The sequence below is a fragment of the Populus trichocarpa genome, chromosome 8 (genome assembly GCF_000002775.5).
Source record: "Populus trichocarpa isolate Nisqually-1 chromosome 8, P.trichocarpa_v4.1, whole genome shotgun sequence".
NCBI classification, from domain to species: domain Eukaryota; kingdom Viridiplantae; phylum Streptophyta; class Magnoliopsida; order Malpighiales; family Salicaceae; genus Populus; species Populus trichocarpa.
This window is the reverse complement of record NC_037292.2, coordinates 6739856-6766366: the sequence shown is the minus strand read 5'-3', so window position 1 is coordinate 6766366 and position 26511 is coordinate 6739856. Positions and strand designations below refer to the sequence as shown.

Below are 26511 nucleotides of genomic sequence, written 5' to 3'. Positions count from 1 at the left end.
TTAATTGTTTGATGGAAGCTTAATTTTCCATTTGGCATTGTTTTCCCATTCAATTCTTTTTCACATGAAAATATAAAATACAGGTACTTTTGTGTGTGATGTTAGGTAGTGAATTATATCTAACATTCTTACTGTCTATGTAATTAAATCTCAAAAAAGAACATGGTCACTCCAATTGCCTTCTCTGTGCTGTTTTGCAGGTTGAATGGCCGTATATCACTTCATATAATTAGTATTTGACTCTGGATTTTCATGATCATCTGAAATTATAACCTAATGACTTAAATAACCTTTATTTCATTTTCCTTTCAGGGTCTTAAAAATGAAAATGTGGTGAAGGAGCTTGCTTATCAGACCCCCATGCGACGTTCTGGAGAACCCGGAGAAGTCTCTCCTGTTGTCGCATTTCTTTGCCTCCCCGCGCCATCTTTTACAACCGGACAGGTCATTTGTATTGGTGGAGGGATGTCAGTGAACGGCTTTTTCATGGGTTGAAAAAAACACACCACTCTAAGTGGAGTTATGAATAAGAGGATCCCTAGTCGCTAGTGGATAATGGATATTCATGGTAGCATGATGTAAATGTGTGTGCTTTTGAATATATTCTTGTATCTGGGAGTTTTAGTTATCGACTTTTATGTCTGGAATTTGCAAAATCAAGTGTGATATTATTTCACCAGATGCGTAAGTAGACAGAATGACTGCTATATTGCCTTGACTGTCGAGTCTTTTAAGAAATGAAAGTTTAAGTGGGTCGTGTCTTTAATCAGCAGAGGATCCGTATCACACATGAAAATCTGTTTAAGGGTTATGACCGAAGAAAGAAAAATAAAAAGCGCGAGATTAGAGCAAAAGCTATATATAAAAGTGGACAACAATCTAGTTTTCAATACAAGCTTAAGAAGAGTCCCTTTGCATATAATGCAAAAAAAAAAAAACTGTAACTTGCAAAACTAAGATTTGTTTCTAGAAATAGGTGGTGAGCATTAGAGATGCAGGATTACCTGCACCGATATACCAAGAATTTCTTTCGAATAAATCCACACAGACTATATTAATAACCTATTTGTTTAATAGCGATGCAGCATATGTTCTTCGCAAGATGGGCTTGCAGATGCCTAAACCAAAGCTCTACCAAGAACAGAGTTTAGATACCTCCGAAGTCCGAACCAAGACCGGAGTTTCAGTGGAACCAGCTCCAACTTGCGACTTGGAGATTCAAACAAGGTAGAAGACGACTCCCAAGAGCTTATAACTGATGAAGCCTTTGATAAATCATATCAGTGTAGAATAGACATTGTTATGAATTTGCTTGTATCAGCTTCTCTAAGTTGTAACAACATATACACAGAGAAACATCATTGATAATCTCAAGTTCCACAATCCCACTAAGCCAAGAATGACAAAGTTACCTTCGTAATCTGACAGGTTGCCGATTTCACTCTTTCACTGGTCTTGAGCAGACAGGAAAATACACTTCTTTAGTTGCAGCAGGAGGATCTATACTGTGATTGACTGACTGGAAAGCACAATCAGAAACAGGGTGAATTTAATGAATATGGCGGAGAATGTTTTTGTGTTTTTTTTTAAAAAAATATTAAAATAATAATATTTTTTATTTTTAATTCATTTTAATATTAATACATCAAAACAATATTAAAATATAAAAAAAAATTAATTTAAAAAAAAATTAAAATTGAAATTAAAAAAAAAAAAAAAAAACAGTTTAAACTACGTTCATAAACACACCATGTTTAATTTTAGCCATGGTCTAACATGGCTTTAAAAAGCTGACCTCCAGAGGCAAAATTGACGTGTCTGTCTTCTAGGCTAACTGACGAACAACGACATGTCATTCCATAACATAAGCGTGTGTCTTTGTAATTAACAGACAGAACCTCTCTAGACTAGAGAGCGGAGAGCAGAGGGTGGATACTTGTCAAAAGAAAAACATAAAACTTGCATCAAGATGAGTACCATGAAATTTTGCCGCGAATGGTAGCAGCATCTCTTCTTTTTATCAACCACCTAAACTGCGTTCACTTCTTTTATTTTGTCTTCGATTAATCTATTTATTGATACCATAATGTTTTGCAGCAACAACATTCTGTACCCTAGAGAAGACAGAGATCAGAAGATCCTTCTTTACGCTTGCCGCAACTGTGATCACCAGGTTTAGACTTTTATTATAATTCAATTTAAAACTAAACCCATTAGTTATTAAAATAAAAACCCTAATCTTCTTTTTCTTGGGTTTTTTTTTTTGTTGTTGCAGGAGATTGCTGATGATAACTGTGTGTACCGAAATGAGGTGCATCACTCGGTAGCAGAGAGAACTCAGGTATTGCAAGATGTAGCTGCTGACCCTACTCTCCCTCGCACTAAAGCTGTTACTTGCACTGTATGCAAACATCCTGAAGCTGTCTTCTTCCAGGTTAGTGCTATTTTTTATGCTATTCTGTGCCGATGGGAATTTTCTCTCTTCTTTTTTTTTAGTATTGGATTTTCTTGAATATTTGGTTTATGGGTTTGTTAGTATTATATTGAATTTTATTGTTGCGTTTGTTAGTTGGCCTTTGGCAGAAAATTGTTTGCTTTATTATATGATAAGTGACAGTGCTCATATGGAAAACATTTTAAAAAGTTATGATCTGAAACCATATTGAATAAGAGCAAAAAATGCAGGCTTTAATGAAGGGGAAGTACACGACTTAGGTTTGATTTTTAAGGGGGTGTAGTGTGAAAGGTTGCTAGAGCATATTTGCAGCTGAAGAGGGACGGGTATGCTTTATTTAACACAATGCCATATGTTGGTTGGGAGTTACTGACATGCAAAAGTAGTTGAAGGATATACTGGTGATATTTGAAAAGAAACACATTGAAGATAGTTTTAGCATAGCTATGGATGTAGTGGAAAGATCTAAGAGAATCATTATTCTTTTTAATTCTACATGGTTGCGCATTTTATGTTTCTTTTCTGCCATTACAAATGAGATTACATTAGCATGTACTGAATTGTTTCCTTGTTTTTCCTCTCTTCATATGTATGTTTCACCATTTCACATTGATTGGATCGCCCTAGATGTCTCAAGTAAAATATATTTTTACATAAAAGACAACCTATTCGTCTTATATTTTACTGTTCTGCAGTTGTACTCCATTAGAAGTTTCTCTTTGTGGTTGCTGGAATCATATTTGAGTTGGTTACTCCTTTAAAATGCAATTTTAGAATCCCTCTAAATCTACGCCATGGCATTTGGGTTCTAATTTTATGTGATATCTTCTGTTTAATTTTGAACTACTTTTCTTGAAAGATGACTTTCATATAGACGTACAGAAAATGCCTTTATTAATATTCTAAAACTCAAGCTTTTGACTTGTTCCCTTGAGATTCAAGTGTGCGGTAGAATCCATCATAGGGAAAGTGTGGACTCACAATAGGCTGTCATGTTTTCTTTTCTGGAATGATATTTCTCACCAGTTTGTCAATGTATGTACCTGCCACTGAGTTGCCATTATGCTCGATGTCTTCTTAATTCATTTTCAACTTGGTTTTTGGTGAATCTATCTGTTAGCAAGTATTGGGCACTACCGCTTACTTGAGAACTTGGTTTACTTAGAAGTCATTGCTATTCAAAATGTGCTTATTGGGATCATTAATCAAATGAACTTGCTGCAACGAAACAGCGATTCTTCATAGTTCTAATGTGAAGTTTTCTTCAATCATGCAGGCAACTTCTAGGGGAGAGGAGGGTATGACGCTGTTTTTCGTGTGCTGCAACCCAAATTGTGGCCATAGGTGGAGAGATTGAGATTCATCTGCCCACCAAGCAAAGCTCTAAATATGATGCATTTATAAATGTTGCCTTCAAGACAGATCTAGTTGATACCCCATGTACGGTTTCTGATCTGCCAATTTTGCGGATGGAGACTTTTGCAATCATTTTATATATTTCTGTATGAGTACTAGTTAATTCTCAAGAATTTTTTATCCTTGATAAACCAAATTTTGAGGTTCAACCTTAATTGGTTACAGCTACTTCAGTGTGAGGGGGGCGGGGTCTGATTTTTACATGATTGAGTCTTCATATTTCCAAGTCTCGCTAAAAATGCTTAGAAGGTTCCTTTTCATTTAACTGTAGGTGCCATACATGTGCCATTGGAGCAAACTAACTTGAACTCATTTACAAATAATCAGTTTCCTGTAAATTTGAGAACAAGGACTAAAATGCGAACAGCATTCTACATCAAAGGAAATGTTGAGATTTTGTGTGTTTCTGTTATTATTAATGACGATGCTGACAAAGTTGTCTATACAAGAAAGAATCTTCAAGTGGAGATTTCTCCGATTCCCAAAATTGAAGCTAGAGGAAAAAATATCTACGAATAAAAAAAATTATATACAAAAAATACGGGAGGAAAAAACAGAACGACCCAACTGATATCACAACAATTTGAGGTTACAAAGATGATAATGTCCGTGTGAACCAGTTTGATAAACGTTTCATTTTCGTCAAGAGCTCTGCCTGCTTCGCAAAGTATGATTCTGCATTCAACAACATGACTTCAAAGTCATGCTTCAATGCCTCCAAGCTTCTATAGTAGTTGTTTTCTAACCTTGCCTGGATCACTTCAAGAGACAATGGAACTGCGAACCTGGGAATTTCAGGGATCCAAACACCAGCTCAAGCACCCAAATTTTTGCAAGTTACATTCAAGATGCAAGGGAATTGGTTTCACATTCACTAAGGCATCGTTAACGCTTATACTTCTTGAGAAAAAACCATCTCAATACAAAACTAAAAAATAATAATAACAAGAAACAGGCAAAAGAAAATACCCGTTAGTAAAACGAGACGTCTGCGAAACTTGCCTTAGCTTTTCAACCCCATAGTGATCCTAAAGATATGCAAAAATAAAAAAATCAGAAAAGTCCTGCAATATCTCCAAATTGATATACTAGCCACATCTAAACATTTTCAAAGATCTTATACAAGAAAAAAAATTTCCCACCCTCTTGCATGATTACCTGGTGTTTTTGGCCTGCTCGCTCTAGTTTGGCGAAGGCAAACAGCAACTTGTTCATAGTCTCCTCATCTATATGAGGCTGCTCAAACATGGTACCATCATCAAAAAGCTCCCACGGACTGTGATGATGCAGTTCTTTGGGATCACTCTTATACTGAACAGTACACCTCTCCCATGGACTCTCAGGAAATTCAGAAGATTTGGGCTTTGTATATAAAACCCGGCCATACCACCAATCACCATCTTCTTCACCCTCATTTTTCCACCAGACCTTACATTTATCCCTGCGACTCCAATCCCTCTGTATGGCAGCATCAAACCGAGTTTTTTCAACAAGAAAATCTGGGAAGCCAGTCATTTCAGGTAGAGTTAATTTGAATGATCTCTGAAATGCACTGGAAGTAGGATCTATAAATTTAAGCGTCATTTTGCAGCAACTATCCCCAGATCCTGCAAATGGAGCATACTCGAGGGCTTCAACCTTACAGAATTCAACTGCCCTTATGTTTCCCTTGATTGTCTTCCAAGGGCCTGCTTCTTTTGACTTCATGCAGTCTATGTACTCTTGATGGCCCTGAAAAACAAAGCTTCCAAGATAAATCATTTAAATCACAAGAACATAAATCATTTAAATCACAAGACCTAAATTGCAATATCCAAAGGCAAGAATCAAGAATGAACTATAGGTCAGCAAAAAAGGAATCTTTAGCGTCTCTTCCAAGTGACCTGTCTCAAGTATGCTAATTCATCCCCCTGTTGGGGGATGTAACGAGAGCCCTCCTCATGCATTGACAACATTAACCATGACGCTCTTTTGGCTGACTGATGCAACTTCCTCTTTCCATCTACTGGACTTGTGTCATGAAAGTGACAACTGGCTTTCCTGTTTCTAGTAGATCTCAATCGAACTGTCATCCTTGAGCTTGATCCCCATTCTTCACATGGAAGCTGAAATCTACTAACAGAACCATTGTGGGTATCTCTACAAGTATCATCTGATTCATGTCCCTGCCCCAAATGGAGATCATTGATTGCAATATTTGCATCATGTGTTCCCTTTGAGCCCATGGAATGTAATCTATGAGATCCACCAATTGTGCCTTCATAGGAATCCCCTCTGGAGTCAAGATGAGGGTTACAAGCAATTGAAGTTTCTTCTCTGATGCTGCCATCACGTTCTGAGTTAATTTTACCTCTGCCTGGCTTTGACCTTCTATAAACAACATCAAACATCTTTTTGGGATGTGAACGAGACCCAACTGAGTCATCGAAGGATGGCATGGAAATTTCACCAATTCGTGTATCCGATTCTTCCAATCCGTCACCTTTATATTCTGGAGTATTTCCACTGGAACCATCATGCTCCAGCATCTCCTTTACTGGATACTGTGTCATGTTTGCAGACTTATCAGTTGATAAATCACACCCACCATTTCCCTGATTATCTAGTGAATCCTTCAATATCTTTTTTGATCTTATCCTTATCATTGTTGAGAAAGATGGGAAGCTCTCTCTGAGATCAGGAGGGTTGTCATTCTCATTAGCCATGTGACCCAGGTTTGGTAATGTTTCAAAATCCATGCATCTGTTGAAGGTTGAGTGCACTTTACCACTGGACACATCATTTACAACCTCTGAGGTATCGGGCCCAGCATTTCTTTCATTCACTGGTATGACTCCTTCATTGTCCACATTATTTTGAACTTCTAAAGTAGGGGGTATTGTGCCATGATCTTCCTGAAATTTTGAGAATCTGTTGAGACTATTTTCATTTTCATTTTCATTTTGTTCACCAAGGCATGCACTAGATCCAGTATATGCTGCTGATGAAATGGATTCTCCTAATCTCTGACGCTTAGAAGTACGAGCCTTTACACCTCCCCATCTGATATCCCCATTTTTGTATCCTTCAGACAGGTCCAAAGGATAATGGTCTATCTGTGCTCTTCTTCCTCCATCCATTCTGCCGCAATGTGCATCACCAGAAAAGTATCCCGGATCTTGAGAGCTTGTAGGAACCCCATTGACCTCGGTGGCTTCATGAGGAGCTTTGGACGATGATCCAACCACATCAACCTGGTAGTCACACTTGTGTATTCCACTTTCTGGGAATACAATCTTAATAGAATCGCGAACTGGCAATTTAAAGACCAATCTCCTCCTATTTATAGTATTCATGTGAGATTCAGTAAGTTCACGTGATTCAGCAAAGTCTTCAGACTCTTCCAGGATATCTTTTCCCTTCAAATTCCTGTTCCCGTCGTTGTCCAAAGATCTATTTGATTCATCACTTTCAATATTTGAGTCTTGCATGCCAGATTCAGTTTCTGATAAGTCACCTTCCGAACCATCTTCATCTTCTCCATCTGTAGCTGTTCCAGTAATTTTTGAAAACAAACTACGCGCATTGCGGGCAGCAGCTCTTTGAGGTCTCAAGGCCTTTGAAGTGGAAGACTTCTTCTTTGAAACTTTCCGGCCAATCCTTGATTTCCTAGCTCGATCACTTCTAATTGAATTTCCATCACACTCATCCAAATTCTTCCTCTTAACACGCCTCCCAGAAGAAGTCATTATCTCAATCTGCAAGAAGTCGGAGCAAGAAGAATAAGCTAGAAATCAAGAATAAGTCAAACATGCATGAAATCCAAAATTTTAAATGAGAATCGTAGATGAACACTTACTTCACCCTTTTGTTTTCTCCTTTTAGACCTTCGGAAACCATCCCCGCCCTCAGCCCCACTGTCTTCTGCAGTACATTCTGGATCTTCAGATGAACTAGAATTTGAACTTCCTTGCTCCGCCTCAGAAGAACACTCTTCAGGGGCATTGTACTCTGAATCATTGTCATCACTTTGCATGTCATTTTCTGGTTCCCAATCCATGGCATCCATAAACTCAGGCAGTGGCTCAACCAATACATCCAAGTCAGCCAAGGGGAGCATTTGGTTATCTGGGTCTAGACTGAAGTCTGGCCCAGCAGCAAATCTTATAGAAGATGGCTTCCACTCCACACCCAAAGCTCCTAATCGTCTCTGCTGATACGTGCTTTGGTAAGGTTCTGTATAGGGAATCATCCCTAGAATTCTCAAAAGCAAGAAGTACTTGAGAGAATGTAATCGCAAATAACACATGCCATAAGTATACTATAATGATAAGAGTTGCCAAGGTGAAATTACAACCTGAGTCACAAAGGAGATCTTGCATATTCCGTCGGAACGGTACTAGTTGAGTTTCCTGAATTAAAAGTTTGCATTGTTTGAAATCAAGACATGAACAAGAAACCAAAAAGAAAAATGTAAAGCAGAAGTTCAAATACTACATCTTATCCGCAGGATCTATTGGGACTACATCAGTAAAATTTTCAATACCCGACAGTTATAGCAAAGGGGTACTATTATGATCATTTATAAACTCATAAATTGATTACCATAACTCTACTTATGGATATGCATTTGTGCATGCAAATAATAAGTAAATGCCACAGACATCAAAAGTACATGCTACGACTTGGTAATTCAGAATTAGGGTTACAAGAAGGATGAGCAAGAATTTTTTCAAGTGAGCATGTAACTCAATAGTAATCTCATTGAATGAGAAGAGTGCTACTATAGCATGCCGCCTTACAATCAAGATGTTACATTTCCTTAATAATGTTAGGCCCTTCTCAAGGTGCATGTTTCTTGACAATAGGTAAATGAAGTAGTGCATAATAATAAATAGGTTTGCTGAAGTCACCAAATTATGACAGCCAGCTAACCTGGTCAAGTACATTTCCGTGGGCATCTTGTATCAGAGGCCGATAATCACCAAGGAAGAACTGTAAAGAAGTGTACACAGAGTTTAGTGTCATAATGCATTTCCAGAAAGCCAGTTCTGAGCAGAACCTACAAAAGCATGAGCGGTTATTTATAACACACCTGATCATATTTAGCATCCTTTTGGGACTCGCCTTGGCCTGTATTTAATATGTACAGCTGACCAACATCATCTGAAAGTATAATGGATGTACCGTCCCTATAATAAAGCCATATGCAATAATCATGACAACAGCAGTAAGGTTGCAAAAAAATTACAGACGTATCCACCACCATTTTGATCGAGTAGAATTAAAAAAAAAAAAAACAAAAGCATAAAATTAAACTCCATCTCAAGGATAATAAAATACATATACAACAACTTATCATGCAAAGCTGATATAACATTGCTAAGTGGAAACACCTATTTGAGATCTGAAATATAGATTCACGATCACATAAATTCATCTGACATTCACTTAGATGAGTCAATTCCAGGAAAAGTTGAACTGGTAAAATAACCATGAGGCTAAAAGGAAATCCAATTAGTTTTAAAGATAGAACTAGTGATAATTTAAAGAATCAATGCTCATACTGTGGTTACATTGCTATTTAAATCCAATCATGCATCACATAGTAGGATAAAATAGAAGGTCCAGTGGGTGGCAAGGTCTCAAATGTTTGACCTTACCCAGGACTCTTCCTGAAATTGTTATTTGGATTTATTTTAACTGTTGGAGGACATGAATTGAAATCTCAAAGTTGCCTTAAAGTTCAAAGATCTCAAACACAACTCTCCTAGAGGGACCAACCAGAAAAAAAAATGAATATGAATGCCGCTGCATTTTAATTAGCTACAGGGACTACAGACAAGAACTTATGAACAGAACAAAATTAAAACCTAAAAGTATCTTTATGTGGTTTGTCAAGAATAAAAGGTTATTTTCTACAAATCAATCAATTGGTTTATGACAAGTGAAGGGAGAATTCTCAATGGAATACTAAACCTCAGAGCATGAATGTCAAGTCAACTCGTAAGCAAGTGAGAAAATAAAAATTGATCCACTAGTCTAACTACAACAAGTTAAAATATAATTTCCCCAAACTTCAATAAGAACCATTCTTCACATAACATCTTGAAATAACGAAGAGAAAAGTAAATTAAATGGTCTAGAAAGCTTCTATTTTATAATATTAAACTATCATGAAACAATGAAAGGTAAGTGAGATTCATATGATGTCACTTGACATTGATTCAGAAGAGTGATACAGACAGAATCAACAAAAACAAAAGGAGATTCTACATTAAGCATTAACAGGCACTTACGGTGAAAACTTTCCATCTACCAACTTGAAATGTGAAATTTCATAGATCCGGATGGGTGTGCCCTCCCAAATCTAAAGGACAAAGAGAATATGAATGCACTTGTAACCAAAGAGAGGTAGTAGAATATAAAATGGGCTTAGCAAATTGGAGACTCACATCCCACACTATTGTTTTTCCATCATAGCCAGCGCTCATAGCTATTCTTGGGTTGAAAGGATGAACATCAAGAACATATGTCTGCCAGGTACACAAATAACATGGTCAGAAACACTGGACACATAAGGTAAATAACGTGTGAATAGTAAGATAATCCAACAGTGTCACAATAAAATGCATTGATATGAAAAACAGGAAAATGAGAAATGAGAGCAAAACAAAAAATAGCATCCTTCTAAAGGAATAGGAAATTTCAGCTGTTCCACAAGGATCTCCTGATAGAAATGTGATATGGATGGATGACGAGATTTCGTAAGAATCACCACATGAAAGGCAATGAAACACAAGAAAGCATTGATCTATGCCACCAGCGGTCATGGAAGGTGCCGGGAAACAGGCTTAGAATAACAATGTATCTTTGGTCCTTGTATACAAACAGAATGGGAGGTTGAAAAGATGTCAAATTACAGCAAAATATGCTTTTGAAATGCTAAAAATACACATATCATAGGGAGAGATGATAGCACAGAAATTGTTCAATGAGAGGAACATATCAGTCATCCTGACATGTAATTACATATGGACAATTCAACATTTACATCCTAATTAAGAAAGGGAAAAAAAGATACTTGTTAGAAAAATGGGGAAACACTTACAGATTGAGTATGACCAGTCAAAGAATGCACCAAACTACCATCAGCAGCATTCCAAACACATATTCTGCAATCTGCACCAGAATCATCACCCCCACACAATCAACTTACAGAAAATAATGACTATATTTCCTACTTCAAAAAATATTTAGTAGAATCCAACTCAATTCTGAAATATCATTTTTTTGGTACGGTCAATTACATGGAGGAAAGGGTCTGCATTTATTTATTTATGTTTTTGTTTAAATTTTATCAGGGGGGCAAAGCACCAAAAAGTCTGTGGAAACCTTTTCAGGCCTATTGAAATTTAAATTTTCTTGTCCCCCACCCAAATACATAAGGGGACAAATGAGTATATAAAGATCAAAAAATTACACAAAAATCATCACGTAATGCTTTGTCCAAATAGTGAACAGCAACAACAAACATAAAATTCAACAGAAAAATAAAAGATGGTCTTTAGACAACAATGAGGACTCAATGGTTGAAAGTTTCAACATGCGATGAAAGTTTCAAAGTGTAGATTTCTTCCATTATGAATAAGTGAAACAGACAGCTGCCCTTTTTGATCTGACAATGTCCCTGAACTTGCCCAGGAGTCAAAGTGTGTGAATAACATTCCATTATCCCCAATTTTCTGGAAACTAGATAATCTGCTACCTGGTACAAGTAATACAATCCACTAGTACCAAGTTCAACAGAAAATGACCATTGTTGTGATCTTAAAAACACTTTAACCAACAACAACACAAAGAATAAGCCTGTTAAGAATTACACGGCCTTGTTTCCTTTCCTTTTCTGAATTTCTCCAACATTCCAGGCACTTCAAGCATTTAGTAACTAAAATAGAAAGGGAAATGACGACATAACCATCAAATACAACATATCTACAGCAAAGCATGACTAATAGAGCCTCAACAATGAGTCCCAACCAAAACATCATTTTGCCATAAAAGAAGGTTTTGCTGGAAGAAAATGGGAGCACTTAAGAATTTTAAGATGGGTTTGCTTGTAAGGCGAATGCCCGGGGATTGATGGACAAACATCCCCTGTATTCTAAAAAAAACTAATAACTGAGGGGCAGAAGATAGTCGAGTTTATATAGCTGCACATACATACTCATCCATGAATGTGTACATGAATACTTGTCAGTGAAATACACAATACCCATAATAGCAGCAAGGACAAAACGATTATCCAGACTCCACACGATCATGTTCACCCCACGAGGAGTTGGAAGAATTCTCTGTCGTGGACCTCCTCGTGGAGGTTGAGGAGGCATTGGTGGAGGAGGAACTTTCAGGTGATAATGTCGTATCCAACGGCCAGCTTTCCCCTTCAAAAAGAAAGAAATATATATATTTGTTGTTCAGAAATCAAGATGGAATCCTGATACTACTCAAGGTCACATTGACCCATATTGAACCTCACAGAATCTAAATGACTGACTCTCACTTCCCTGAGAAAAAAGAAAACCAAGGGAGAGGGGGGCATAAAAAGAGGTTATTTACATGAGATCTACGTGATTTTGGAATCCAAATAATTGCACTTCCATCTCGAGAACAGGTAACTATGCTGTCTTGAGAATACCTGACGCATTTAATTACAAAGCATGTTTTGTCAATAGATTTAATTAACTACAACAAAAGGGTGTAATATATTCTCATCATAAAAATAGCACGACATAAATACGCAAATAAGAAAAATTCCATACCATGAATTTTTAAATTTTGGAATATTCTCTTCCTTTGAGCTGTCAGCCATAGAAAATCTAGATGGCACGACACAACCACTGCAAAGCAAATCAGAATGCTATGTCAGTAATCTAAAAAACTTTTATGGCAGCATTAGCACAGAGCAAGAAACACTACCTAAATTGAACATAGTTGACATCATTCTCATGGCCAGGTAACGCATCTATCTCATGATTTGGCTGGTCTGAATCATCCGTGTTGGATTTAAGAGCATTCCACACCTGCAAGTGAAGATATTGCTAACAAGCTATTCAATGTATACACTTCAATATAGAGGCGCAAAGATTAATCACATCAGTTCTCCCAAAATAAATATTCACATCACATATAGAAGATAAAAATGGGATGACCACAATGCAGAATTGCAAGCAAACTAAGGGAATTCAAATATACCCTAGCAAGGTGGTCAGAGCTACCAGTGACAAATACATTTCCATGAGCATTGAATGCACAACAAAAAATTTGATGGCTCTGAGGACCACTACTTGAGGATGGACCGCTGTTCTTTCCTGCAGGCATTTCAGAGTTCTTGTAACTTTTTTTTATAAATGAACCACTTCCTAAATCATGAGTTTGAATGAAAAGGTAACTAACCAGCCACAGGATCCGGTGGCCTTGGAACATATATTCGTGCACCTAAGTTGGAAGACCTGGCATCCCAAATCCTACATGTTCCATCATCAGAAGACCTGCAAAGCAAGAGTAAAAGCTATAAATTATAGCAGAGAACAAGTCATGAGGAGTCTGCACTGTAGTTTTCAAGGTACCAGTGCCTACTTTTCAAACAGCAACAATGGAGATTTTGCGTGAACAGAAAAAAACAAAACAAAGCCAAAGCTAAAACTTCATAATTTCACATGCATCAAAATCCAAGTGCAAAGGAAAACCAACTACCGCATAGTTACTGAAATAAGGACTTTGAATCAAAATTCACTTGAAACAATGCAGGTATTATACGACTTGAGGCCTCAACTAAGCCAAACTCAACCCAAACTTAGCCAAACTCAACTCAACTAAATCTTAATCCTAACAAATGGAGTCGAATTCAAGAGTTGTTTGGGCTGGAATATGGATAGTTATTGACAACCACAAAAATAATTGATGGCCTGAAATTCTATGAGACAAGAAGATTGAGGTAACATGATACAAATTTAATCATGATGAGGAAAAAGAAAAAACCTACAAAGTTAATGATCCAGAGAAGAGAATAGAGATACATGGATTAAATTTCCCATTAACTTGAAGGATACAAGAGTTTAAGTTGAGAACCATCTCCATCAAATCCATTCATGGTAGGCATCTGGCTTTTCCTCAAATCATAAAAGGTTTCTGATTGGGAAAAAACTGGTCTGGTTTCAAACCTAACAAGCGATAAAATAAAGTCCTGCAGCAACTACAGTGGCATGTTCCAAATTTCCAATTTCAAGATTCCTCATAACAAGTCAAATCCAAAGGTAGTGGATTGATGAAACAAAGGACAAAATCTCAGAAATGTAGAGCATGCATATTATAAGAAGATTGCAATCAGCCTTACGACAAAAGCTGGTATGCAGAACCAGGCCTTGGACTAAATGCAATGGAAGTAACAGCTGCAGAATGTCCACGCAGAACTGATATTGGCATCCCATCTGGCAAACGCCACTGCCCAAATCAAGAGATAGCGATCAAATATTGGGTGTAAATATAATAAACAGGAAGAAAGTCGTTAATTTGCAGAAGAAAAAAGAAGCTTACAACTCGAATTATGCAATCATTTGAAGAGGATGCCACTAAGGTATTATTTGAATTTACAGCCAGGTCAGTAATGTCCCCCTTTCACACATGGATTGAAATGCAACTTGTGATTAAACAGAAATGGAAAGACAAAGAAATGATGCATATTTGATTTATAGAACCATACTCACTTCATGCCCACGACAGCTAGCTAAGCAAAAAGCAGTTTCCATGGACCAGATTTTTACAAGACGATCGTCTGAACCAGTGACAACATATCTCCCTGAGCGATCAAATATTGCTGCAGGATTTACATCAAGGCAATTTTAGGTACAAATCCACCAACACAAACAAAAATTAAGAGAAAATGCATATGGTGGGATATCCAAGATACAGCTGGATAAATGCTTTATTTCATTTCAGATTTTGGCCGACAATGGCCACTATATATGACATGTGGGTTTTCCCAAAGATTGGAACATAAACTGCATAATCCAATTCCATAAAATGTTGCTGTAAAACCCATACCACAATAGACAGCATTCCGATGTCCACGTACTCTCTTGACATTTTGCATTTTCTGAACCATGGTTAATGGTTTTGCAATAGCGTAGCATGTTGCACGAATAGATGGTGCACGATGGTGTCTTGCAAAACCACCCCCAATTTCCCTCAAACTTAACCCACGAACCTGATCAGCATGTCTATGAGGCCATCGCATGTGAGCAGGGGGGTGCTTGACTTGGCCATTTCCCTTAACTCTATCACCTTAGGAAGAGGAGGATGCAAAATTAGACACAAAGGGGAATTTTACATCTCATTAACTTCCAGGTAAAAATAGATGACGAACTCTAGTATCTCCTGTGAATAGACAATATCTCACAACAGCATAAAAACCTCATATACAAGTAAAAATTCAGATTTTTATTTCATTTAAAAGGCTTAAATAGATGTAACGTACAACTCAAAAGTGAAAATGAACCCATTCCCAGAAGAGTAGGAACATCAGCAGCATTTGGAACATCAGAAATCAAGCCTTCTGATGGAGAGGCTGTATTGAGCAACAATTGCTTCAAAAGCTTTACCAAGTGATTCTTCTCAATGTGAGGATACCTGTATAGGTATAATTAATGAAAGGTCAGGATCGGAGAGTTTGAGGCAAAAGTTTAACAAAAAACAATCTACATTATATAGCCATGGAAATACAGGCAAAATTTCACAAAAGAAACCAGGACCATTATCTCAATCCATTTTTAACTTGACCATTTATGTAGGCATATGTAGTTTGCCCCACAAAAGCAACACTAAGAGTAATTGTGTGTGCCCACAAATGAGAGAGAGAGAGAGAGAGAGAGAGCGCATTGCCTACCGCTCCTCCAAACTTTTGTAACTTAATGGAAACGATAGACCATTATCATTTTCATCCCCACTAAGCCTTTCACGTCTTGAATACCATGCATGATATCTTCTAGGTAAAAGTTGATGTTCAAGAAGTTCATTCCAAAACTGTACATAAGTTCTCTGACATGGCCCAGCTGAAAGGAAATGCATGATTAAAAAGTAAACTTCACTAAGGTCAACATCCACATCTTTCACCCTTCTGTGACTTGTCTCTGGCTCTGCAAGTTGGGCATTCTCACGCCCCTTACTTGAAAAGATCAAAGGCTTCATACTACCAGAAGGTGCATCACTTGAAGGAATGTACTTCCGAAGAGCCATGTTTCCTGTCATTCAAGAAGCCAGAAAAACAAAAGTTAAACAAACAAGTTGATCAATTCTAAATAAAAAAGAAAAACTAAGCATTAAAAGATACAAACGAAATATATGGAATACTTTAGCATGCAGCTTAGTGGAAGTCGATGAATCCAATGAAATTAAGCATGTTATAATATTTAAAGTGTCCATTAAAAAAGTTTGGTTCTCAAACTTTTGTGCAGAAAAAATAACATCAAATATTTTATTCAATGATCAAATAATGAGTATTGTTGTTGGAAGCGCCCAAAAATCCAATTAGATTTAAATATCTATTGAGTGGGGCATCAGTTTTTGATGGGTTATTTGCTTCCAATTTAGATCCTATTAAAGCCTTTTCCACTGTATAAACATTACAGATATTTGTAAGGACCAGGTTTGATTTATATATATATAGGTGTCAAAATTATTCTAGTGCTGAAAGACTGGTATAATGAATTTCTGATGGATTAGTGGTAGAAGAATGGTTCATTTTGTTTTATCAGATCATTCACAAAAATAATGAATTTGATTGGTTGTCAATTGAGACATGGGTCCTATAACCTGCAACTCAACTTCAATAAATTTTATGATTCCTTGATTCTTATTCCTTGGTTAAATATTTTCATTGCTAATAGGAGAAAGCTCTGGTAAGTCTGATTTATTAAATTACTTACAATGCAATTAGATTTAATTGATTCTACTATATAATGTATAAAGTTTCTTATTCATTATTAATGCTAAATTTATAGATTTCACATATTTCAATAAGGCTTTACAAATTTATATTTAAATAGTCAATTCGATATAATATAAAAAACCAAACAGCTGTAGTCATGGAGATAGCCCTAGCATGTCACTCTTTCTCGTATAATTCATTCAGAATGAAATTCAAAAGAAAGCATGATTATAAATCAAATCCATAATTAAAAAAAATAAATTTTAGTTTAAATTTCAATTACTGATCACTATACTACAGTAATTTAAGAAATTAATAAATCAAATTTAAAAAAAAAAATTGACATCATTCAGAATCATATCATTCAGAATCATATCCTATACTCTTAACAGGCAAAACCCTTTATTTGGGTGTTCTTATCAGTTAGTAAATTTGCAGCATATGTTTATAATGTGATCCATTACTTCTGAATTGGATCAAATGTGGGCCATTTGACCCTTGTCTCCAATTATAATTAGAAAAGGCAATTTAAATTGTTTGGAATGCATCTTTTAATATTTTAAATTCAATGTAGCAAAACACTGCCAAATGGATGATAGCATGCCCTTCTCCCTCCATCATCAGCCCTCACACTCCAACCAGATTAACCGCCACCAAATAGCAAATCCAGAATCACAACAATGTCAACTAATGGTGCTATAAACAGAAAAGCAGAAAAATTTGTCGACTGTGAAACCGTGAGCCAACAACCACAAAATTCAGATTCACCAGCACCAAATCAACCCCAAGACTTCCCCATGTACACAAATCATATAATCTCCTAGTCCATTAAACATGAACAAACCTCAATTCATCCTAAAATTGAAGGCCATGATAATTGAGCATGTGAAAGAAAATCTTTCACATATTTAACAGGCAACAAAAGGGCCATCCACCTCAATTATCTTTGTCAAGCACCCATGTACTAATCACACAACATACACCAAATGCTCCTATCTCAAAAGTTCTTGATCAAAGCAAAAGGGGCCCATATCCACACCAGTGCAATTAATGCTACCATCTCAAAAGTAGAACCACCGATGAAAATATCGACTGGTTGGAGAGACAGGGTAAGTAAACTACCACCAACCCTTGGGCCCCCTCTCTAGCAAACCATATTCGGAAATAATACCAAGAGAAAAGCGTAACATTTCCCTGAACAACCAAGTGATGGAACTAACTTCTAATAATCAAAATTCATGATAATTGTCAGGAGATGGTCATTCCTTCAAGACACCTATCAATACATGCACAACTAAGAACCTATGAGTTGAGAAACTTTACACACAACAAATGTACTTAATTACAAAGGAATCTTTTTCAAGTAGAAACAATAGAATTTCTTATTCAAGAGTCCAAGTCCCTGTTGGAATAAAAATTCAACTAAGTGAAGCCTTTGGAGTAACCCTAGGAGGACAAAAACTTCAAAGCTGTCCAGCGTCATAACTATGCTTTACTAGACAGCTATCAAAGTTACCACCTAGAAGTCCTTCAGCGTGAAATTTATAGAGAAACTCCGTCATTTTCCCCTTTATTTCTATCCACTTCCCCTGCACTCATATAATTTTCTAAGAATAAGACACCTCGCAACTCTCAAGTGAATCATCACTTGAGCTTCACGATATCAAGGTTCAGCTGAACTAGTGCAAAACAGTACTTTGAAAGCAGAGATAGACCCCAAAAAGAAAAAGAAAAACCTACCAATTAAAAAGAAAAAACAAAAGAATTGGAATATAAATTCCTAATCCCCCTAATGACCCCTCAAAGCATTCCCGATACTTCAGTTACATTACTGATACAGCCTTTGAATTTTTGCTGAATCCGCATAAGGTTCAACCAAAAATTAAAATCAAGCAATAATAACAATGAAGAAGTCTTTTCTTAACACACTCGCATTTACGCGTGACATGAGCACACGTGAAGAGCCTACACATTCACCAATTGATTGGTTAACAATGCCACACGCTACTCAATTAATAATCAATAAAAAAACCCTAATTTAAACAAATCATTAGCAAACATGAGAACGACGTGGAACCTGATGTAATGCGAGAGATAAATCAACCAGAAGGAATTCTTGTATACTTTTGAAAGCCAAACCAGCAAAAATCCAAATGCATTCCTCTGTACCACCAAAAAAACCAAAACCCTAATTTCAATTTATCCCATTTACAATCAAATACGCACGCTAATATCGAAACAAGCCTTATTGAAGATCTAATTCAACACATTCGCCATAACCTTATCAATTTCCCGGTAAACAGACCAAAAATCACATAATGGTATAAATAAACCAAATTAGTGAAGACAAAAGGAGTGTTATTGTTGTACATACCTTCGAATATTGAAACAAAACGGCAGCCTTTTGGAGGTATGTTAGCAATGCCCTGGCTTTTCTTTTCTTTTCTCTTCTCTTCTTCTGACAATGAAGGAGATCGAGAGGTTGAAAAGAGACTGTGATTAGGTAGAATTTGAAATTCAGAGAGTGTTGGCGAGTGTAGAAGACGCGCGAGGAAGTGATTTAGATTCTTGGAGGGAGCTCTGTGTGCGTGTGTGCGCGCTTTCGATTCTTGCTTTGTTGGAGAGATTGGGGAGCGAGGTAGGCAGAAACGGGAGGAGAAGGCAAGGATTGAAACGTAGCGTTTTATATCTTTGCGGCTACTCCTTTTCTCTCTACTCTACAGGAGATATGAGAGAGAAATTTGAGATAAAGAGAATATTATATATAATATTTAGGATTATCTGCTTGTTGGTTTGAAACGGCACCGTACAGGTTCTGTTTCCACTTTCCAGGAGTTTGTGTCAGGAGATTGCGAAGACGGCCCCACGGCACGGGTGAAACTTTTATTTTTTTCTTTTTTAGCCCAAAAAGGATAGATACTTATTCGAATGTATGATAAACTTTTGCTTGGTGTTTTTCTAGAAATTACTGAGAATCTGCATAATTTTATGTTTTTAAAGTTTTTTTTTAAATTAATTTTTATTTTGTTAATATTTTGTAAAACGCAACTGCAGCCACGTTTTCAAACATTCCCTTATTCGAAGTGTATTATAAACTTATTGCTTGTGTTTTCTAGAAATTACTGAGAATCTGCATAATTTTATATTTTTAAAATCTTTTAAAAAAAATTAATTTTTTTTATTTTTTAATATTTTTAAATCGTTTTGATATATTGATATCAAAAATAATTTTTAAAAAATAAAAAAAATATTATTTTAATGTATTTTTTATAAATAAATACTTTTAAAAACAATCACAATTATAATCTCAAATATCTTCTAAATTAATCTCTCTAGTTTTAAAAATTATTAGCTAATTCCTTCACTAGTTTTGGCCCTGAGCTTATCAGCATATGTGACTCTCTCTTTTTTAACTAAGTTAGAGGGATTCTTACAGTGAGCTAAGAACGTGTCTTGTCAGAGAGGATGAAAAAAACAGATGATGGGAGGAATAGAAAGGATGGGAAGAATAAGAGATCGAGAGGTTACAGTCCATCTAGCTGTTTAATTCAAACAAAAGGAAAAATGAGAGTCGATACATACAAATAGAAAAATATTAGAAAACAGGAGTGAATAAGGTTTGACCCTTCTTGCTGAATAAAGTGAAAACTCAATCCTTCACTTTCAATTCATTCGTATTCCTTTTTTCTCGATCCCTGGTAAAAAACACATTTGGCAAGATTTTATGATTATAGTTTTTTAAAAAATAAATCTAAAAAAACAATTTTAATTGGGATTTAAAAAAATATCATGAGATGAACTTTTTCATGTAAAATAAATAAAATCCAAATCTCCATTCAAAAAAAGTTATTTTAATTTCCACAAAATTAATATTTAAAATACAATCATATATGAGATTTAGTGGAAAAAAAATATTTTGCTAACTACATGGTTTTTTTGTGGTCGGATAAAATGTAAAAGCGATCACCATATATATATATATATATATATATATATATATGTGGTAAATATTTATAAGAATACCCAAAAACCCATGAATATAACATGAATATTTAAATTCTTTTACCAATAAATAAGATATAAATATATAAAAAAAACTCCATACATAAATATCCATTCTCATATCTATTCTTGTAAATATATGTGTTATGGCAATCAATGACAATATTTGTGTTATGGCATATCAATGACGTGGCAATGATGGTTGTTGATGGATAATGACGGGTCATAGTTTCTCAAATCAATCCCATTTAAGAGATAACGCGCATAAGTTATAACTCGAGATGTGATTATATCTTTCGCGGCGCCTAACTCAGAGTAAAGGGGTGGTTGGTTGTGCCCAGCTCAATATTGGACCTGGACGCATCCACGTCCATCTTTACATGGGGTTCGGACATGACCATGTCCGACTTCATATGGGACCTGGACGCATCCACGCCCAACCCCACGTTGGGTGGACGCGACCGTCCCTAATCATTTTTTGGTGCAATTGTGAGCTAGACTTGTTTTCTCCTGGGTTCCAGACGTGAATTGAGCCAAACGTCCCTCAGGTTGGATGCGTAACTGAAAGGTCACTCTACACTGAGCCTCTCATACCCTGAGTCTAGATTAATAATTATGATGCTCATCATAATCTCATTAAATACGAACAAGTAGTTCATACTTACATTAATTAGATGTGATGGTACAAGTAGTAAGATAATATTTTTTAACCATACAAGATTATTTTTCTACCCCACATACGTTACATGAGGCAGTAAAAATCAGGTGATATAAAATAAGGGTAAAGGAGGAGGAAAGGGGACTCTCCCTCAGTTCGCTTCTCCTCACCCTTAGACCTTTTTCTCCAACGTTTTCTATACATTCATAAAAGCTCTTTAATATCTCTATTAATGTCGTTCTTTACATAAATATTCCTGGTATTGATTTGATCTTCGGAGGGTCCCCCATCAACATCATCAGGGAACTTTGTGCATGTATTAATTCCATAAGAGTTTTATATCCCCCGAGAGAGAGATTTGCTTAATGAGAAGCCTACGTGGTCTTAAAGTGAAGGTTATTAAATTCACCATAAATAATGTATAAGAATTTCTAGAAATAATTGATCTAAAAATATTCCCTTGATTTTTATAACCTCATCAAATAGTGATAGTGATGTATTTCGTGGGTGAAGATATTTTTGCCAACTGTTTAAATTTGTAACACTGATAATTTATTTAAATTCAGCAAAACAAGGAGTGTAAGAGGGTGTTTATTAGTTTGATGGAGGTTGTGTTTTAAAGAATGTTTTGTTTTAAAAATATTAAAATAATATATTTTTATTTTTAAAATCAACATATAAAAAAATTTAAAAACAATAAAAAATAATTTTAAAAAAATAAATCAAATTTTAATAAAAAAAACAGGTTAAAATTCTTTCTCAAACATCCTGTAAAACGTACAGAAGCGAAAACATTTTTCTTGTTTATACAAACATTTAGTGGGTTTTTTAAAATCGTGAACCACGTGAACATGCAATATTGATACCGATCATGTTGCATGTTTTCTTTAAAAAAATAGAAAAATAAAAAATCAAACAAGTACGACACCAAGCATGGACTAATTTATTAGGTGATTCATTTTGCATTATAATAACTTCTGTTTTCAATTTTTTTTTACTGAAAAAATATTAAATTAATTTTTAATTTTTTTTAATAATTTTAAAATGTTATATCGAAAACAAAAAAAAAATATAAAAAATATCAATTTAATACATTTTTAATTAAAAAATGTCATACACTAATCCAATACAAGCACCAAGTTAGATCTGCTCTCTTTTTCTTTAGAATTAATTATTTATTATCTTGCCTCTTCGTTTCTGTCTTTGTTATTGCCATTTTTACTTAACATTCCAAATATGATGATAACACCGCTACAATAAATTGATATGTATAATTATTATGTGAAGCTTACCATGGAAAAGGTACAGCCAAAAACCAGTGGTCACGATTTGTTTAGCCAATAGGCAATTAATGAAAATCAATTGTAGATGATTAACAAGTTTTCAATCTTGCTGTCCAGAAAAAAAAAAAAAAACATGAAGCAGTAGGCAAACAACTAAAAGAAGGTGGATTGTTATGTATTCCTTCAAATTTTTTAATCATAACGATGGTGTTTGACAGGTTTTGCCAGTGGCGACTCTCTTCCCCTTTCATTTCTTCTTCTGCTGGGTCGAAATCATATCATAAAAAATATTATAAAAAGCTAGACGAATCAGGAAAATATAAAGAATTGACACTCGTTGATATAATGAAAATATATAAAAATAAAATAAAAAAACCTTGAGTGAATCCGAAGCCAACCCAGGTGAAAAAATAAAACACATGATTTGGGATATGAAATTTGAAAAACCCCATAAATAGCAAAATGAAAAAATTCTGAAAAAAAAATGCTTTAAAAAACTACCAAAGCCGGCCCGGACTAGTTTTTCAAATCTATGACTCGAGTTATGAGACCAAAATGACCCCATTAAAGGCAAACCTGAAAAAAAATAAAGAAACAAGATTTTTAAACAAACAAATATTGAGGGATGAAATTAATGATAAAAAGTTAATAAAAAAACAATGCAAAACAAAAACAAATAACAATTTAAAAAATCAAGACTAAATTCAACATAAAAGCCAACTGAAAATAAATGTCAAGGGGAAATTTAAATGAAATTAAAAATTTATGAATGAAATTGAAAAAAAAAACCAATTAAGAAAAATGATTGAAAATAACAATTAAAAGAATTGACACCAAACTTAACATAAAAATTCAATGGAAAGAAATGTTGGTGAATCAAATTGAAGAAAAACAAATAAATCAAAAAATAATTGAAAACCAAAAAAACAGCAATTAAAAGAATGAGAACTAAATTTAATAAAATATAACAAGATCAAACAACTAGGGATCAAATTGAAAATAAAACCCAACTATAAACAATCGGTGTAAATAAAACAATTACAATTAAGAGAAGAAGAGATTGATAAAAAGAAATAAGAAATTAAAGGGTTGAAATAATTTTTTGCATGGCCAACATGCAACCCAAGAAAGAAAGAGAAGGAAAAGAAAGAAAAAGGGAAAGAAAAGTCAATTGGCGTCAAATCATACCTCACTATTATACATGTGCTGTCCAGAAATAAAAAGGATGCCGAGATACATCAAATAATATGACGGAAGTTTAATTTCAACCACCTTCACCAGTTGCACACGCTGCTAGAAAGCGGCGAAGCTGCTAACACGTGCTTAGTAGTTTTTTTTTAGGGCACAAAACCAAAAATACCTTCATGATTAAACAACAATAACAAAAAAAAAAAACATTTATGAAATTTAAATAAAGCCCTTGAAGCTAAGGCTAAAAAATTTAAATGACAAGGACAATAAAGTAATTCAATTATTCATAAAACTATACAAAAACAAAAATACTCATAGGACTAAATAATAATAGCAAAACAATTATTAGAAAATGACAATTAAATCCCTAAAGCTAAGACTAACAAATTTGTATAGTAAGGATACTTGCAAAATTTAATTGTTCATGATAAAATTAAAATTGTTATATTAAAAATTCTGATTTTTTACTTTTTAAAGACAATACAGTAATTGAATTGTTATTAAAAAATTAACAAATTAGTCAAATTATACCTCTTAAATAAAGCTTTAAAAATTGAAGGATGAAGGATAAAAAGTTAATTTCACAATATCCTTCAACGCATTTCATTATAGATTGACAATGAATAGGCTAAATACGCACCGTTTAATATTTTCTATAATAACCATCTAGGTGGTGGCCCAATGGTAAGAGTTTAAGATTAAAAGGTTTGCTCTTTCATCAAAAAAAGGTTCAAACCCTGTGGTTGCTCATATGATGGCCACTAGAGGCTTACATGGTCGTTAACTTCAGGACCCGAAGAATTAGTCGAAGTGCGCGTAACCTGTCCGGACACCTACGTTAAACTAAAAAAATTATTTTCCCTAATTGTTTTATCTCTTCCAAAATCACAACCCTGAATATTTATTGTTTAAAGATTTCTCCCAACAACAACAACAATCCACGACACCTGGTGGCCTAAATGAAGACCTCACAATCGATGTTCTTTTTAGGAAGCTAGGCAGGAAGTACGCCTTTTCGTTTCTCTTCTGGACGATCAATATCAATAGGAGTAATATATAATTTAATTTCCTTTTATAGAGATATCTTTTTTTTTGTATGGCATAGATTTCTTCTACACTCTAATTTGTAAGGTAAAACTGATGATGCCGAGAAATTGGTGGATGAGATGAGGGAGGATGAGTTGTTTGCAATATTCATTAAATGTCTGCTTCGGGATATGTTGACGGCAAAGATTATGGTTTTTTTTTTGCGTGTTGATTTCGGCTCTGTTTAGAGAGGAAGAGGGTTGCGATTTCTGGGTAGATTTCGGGTTTGAAGGAGGTTGAAATTGGTGGAGATTTTTGGGTTTTGGGTGCTGCTTCAGGCTGGATTTTTGGGTTTGTTCAAGTGGTAGAGTTTGGCGCGATTTCTGGGGTTGTTCGACATAGAGAGAGGCTGTGATTGTAGTGGGCTACTGCAATTTTGGGCTGGAACAATGGTGGCTGTTCGGGCACTCTCCTATTTCTTTCTGTGTCCGAAACCTGTTCGATAAAAGTCATTTTGATGGAGGATGGTGGAGGTGGCCACTTCTTGGATGGATTTGAATAAGAGAGAAATGTAGGTGAAATTGAAGCTAGCGAGAATAGTGGAGGTGGCAATGTGAGATCACCCACTTTGATGCTTGTTAGTAAACTAATTGATGGTTATCTTTCTGAGATTGCATCAGATGCAAATTTTAGCCTGATAGATTCTATAATCTTGCAATTTAACTACCGGAGCAAGCTAGACTCGTTGATGATGGCCTTTACCGAGTTGTAGATGTCTATCTCAAGGTACAAATTGCCCAACAAGTTGTTTTGTTGTTACAATCCAAGATTTAATATTCAGTTATAATAATTATTGTAAAGAAATTTATACTTCCCAGCAATAGTCTGTGTTTTTTTATTCTTGAAGGCACGTCCATGGATATCAGAGGCAGAGTGAGAGAAGATACATGGAGTAATGCATCATGAACTTGCAAGCCATCATCAGTGTGGCTGCTCAGAAAATTAAGACTAGTAATTGCAAACCATAACTCTCACTTGTCCCTTTTCAAATTGCATATGCCATGGAGTTTGTGCATGCATGGAATGCCAGCATATTGTGAGAATTCAGTCTTTGCAAACAAGCAGTTTAACATGTGCATAGACAAGTATATGCATTTACAAATTACCTAAGAAAATAAAATAGGAGAATATAATTCTATAAAGGCAAATGTTCTAACCTCACTGTTGTTTACCCAACTGCTGAATGGGCAATGTACGAGTTCCATTGATAATGAAAGTTTGTCATTTCGTGAAAGTATGGTTTGAAACCCATCCAATTTAATGTCGAATGCTTCTTTTGAAGATGCATACATCTTGTTTGTTGAAATGCTTATTTTTAAGCACCTTTAAAGAGAGAGCTAAAACACGCGGGAAAAACTTTGTAACAGTGAATTGAAGATTTTGCCGTTGAAAAACCCTAAAAAAATTGTCTTTTAGAAGTAAAACAACCTTTTCCTTTGGTGTATTTGTCATTTTA

General features: G+C 35.2%; 2 protein-coding genes and 1 long non-coding RNA gene across 4 annotated transcripts; 2 read left to right on the top strand and 1 right to left on the bottom strand.

Annotated features, from left to right (window-relative positions):
- Window positions 1-1784: 1784 nt before the first annotated feature.
- Window positions 1785-4020, top strand: LOC7471115 (DNA-directed RNA polymerases II, IV and V subunit 9A). Its single transcript, XM_002312301.4, has 4 exons — window positions 1785-1998; window positions 2098-2173; window positions 2276-2434; window positions 3732-4020. The coding sequence occupies exons 1-4, from the start codon at window positions 1970-1972 to the stop codon at window positions 3810-3812; spliced, it is 345 nt and encodes a 114-aa protein (XP_002312337.1). The 5' UTR covers window positions 1785-1969; the 3' UTR covers window positions 3813-4020.
- A 220-nt stretch (window positions 4021-4240) lies between these two features.
- On the bottom strand, window positions 4241-19577 carry LOC7471105 (uncharacterized). 2 transcript variants are annotated; one of them, XM_052455056.1, is made up of 25 exons: window positions 19210-19577; window positions 18913-18998; window positions 15795-16149; window positions 15387-15538; window positions 14954-15193; window positions 14617-14726; window positions 14447-14524; window positions 14247-14353; window positions 13307-13401; window positions 13106-13221; window positions 12830-12933; window positions 12673-12750; window positions 12470-12548; window positions 12126-12294; window positions 10962-11032; window positions 10306-10386; window positions 10150-10220; window positions 8946-9042; window positions 8786-8845; window positions 8208-8262; window positions 7710-8104; window positions 5755-7608; window positions 5030-5602; window positions 4841-4899; window positions 4241-4656 (listed from the first exon to the last, which is right to left on the bottom strand). In XM_052455056.1, exons 3-25 carry the CDS (start codon window positions 16142-16144, stop codon window positions 4461-4463), a joined length of 5190 nt encoding a protein of 1729 aa, XP_052311016.1. In that variant the 5' UTR covers window positions 16145-16149; window positions 18913-18998; window positions 19210-19577; the 3' UTR covers window positions 4241-4460. The 2 variants fall into 2 exon arrangements, with proteins under 2 accessions (XP_052311016.1, XP_052311017.1); XM_052455057.1 differs by lacking the exon at window positions 18913-18998.
- Window positions 19578-24828: 5251 nt separating this feature from the next.
- LOC112328414 (uncharacterized) lies at window positions 24829-26289 on the top strand. The gene is made up of 2 exons (XR_002983302.2): window positions 24829-25781; window positions 25903-26289. It is a non-coding gene; the product is annotated as an uncharacterized LOC112328414 (long non-coding RNA).
- The last annotated feature ends 222 nt before the right edge of the window (window positions 26290-26511 follow it).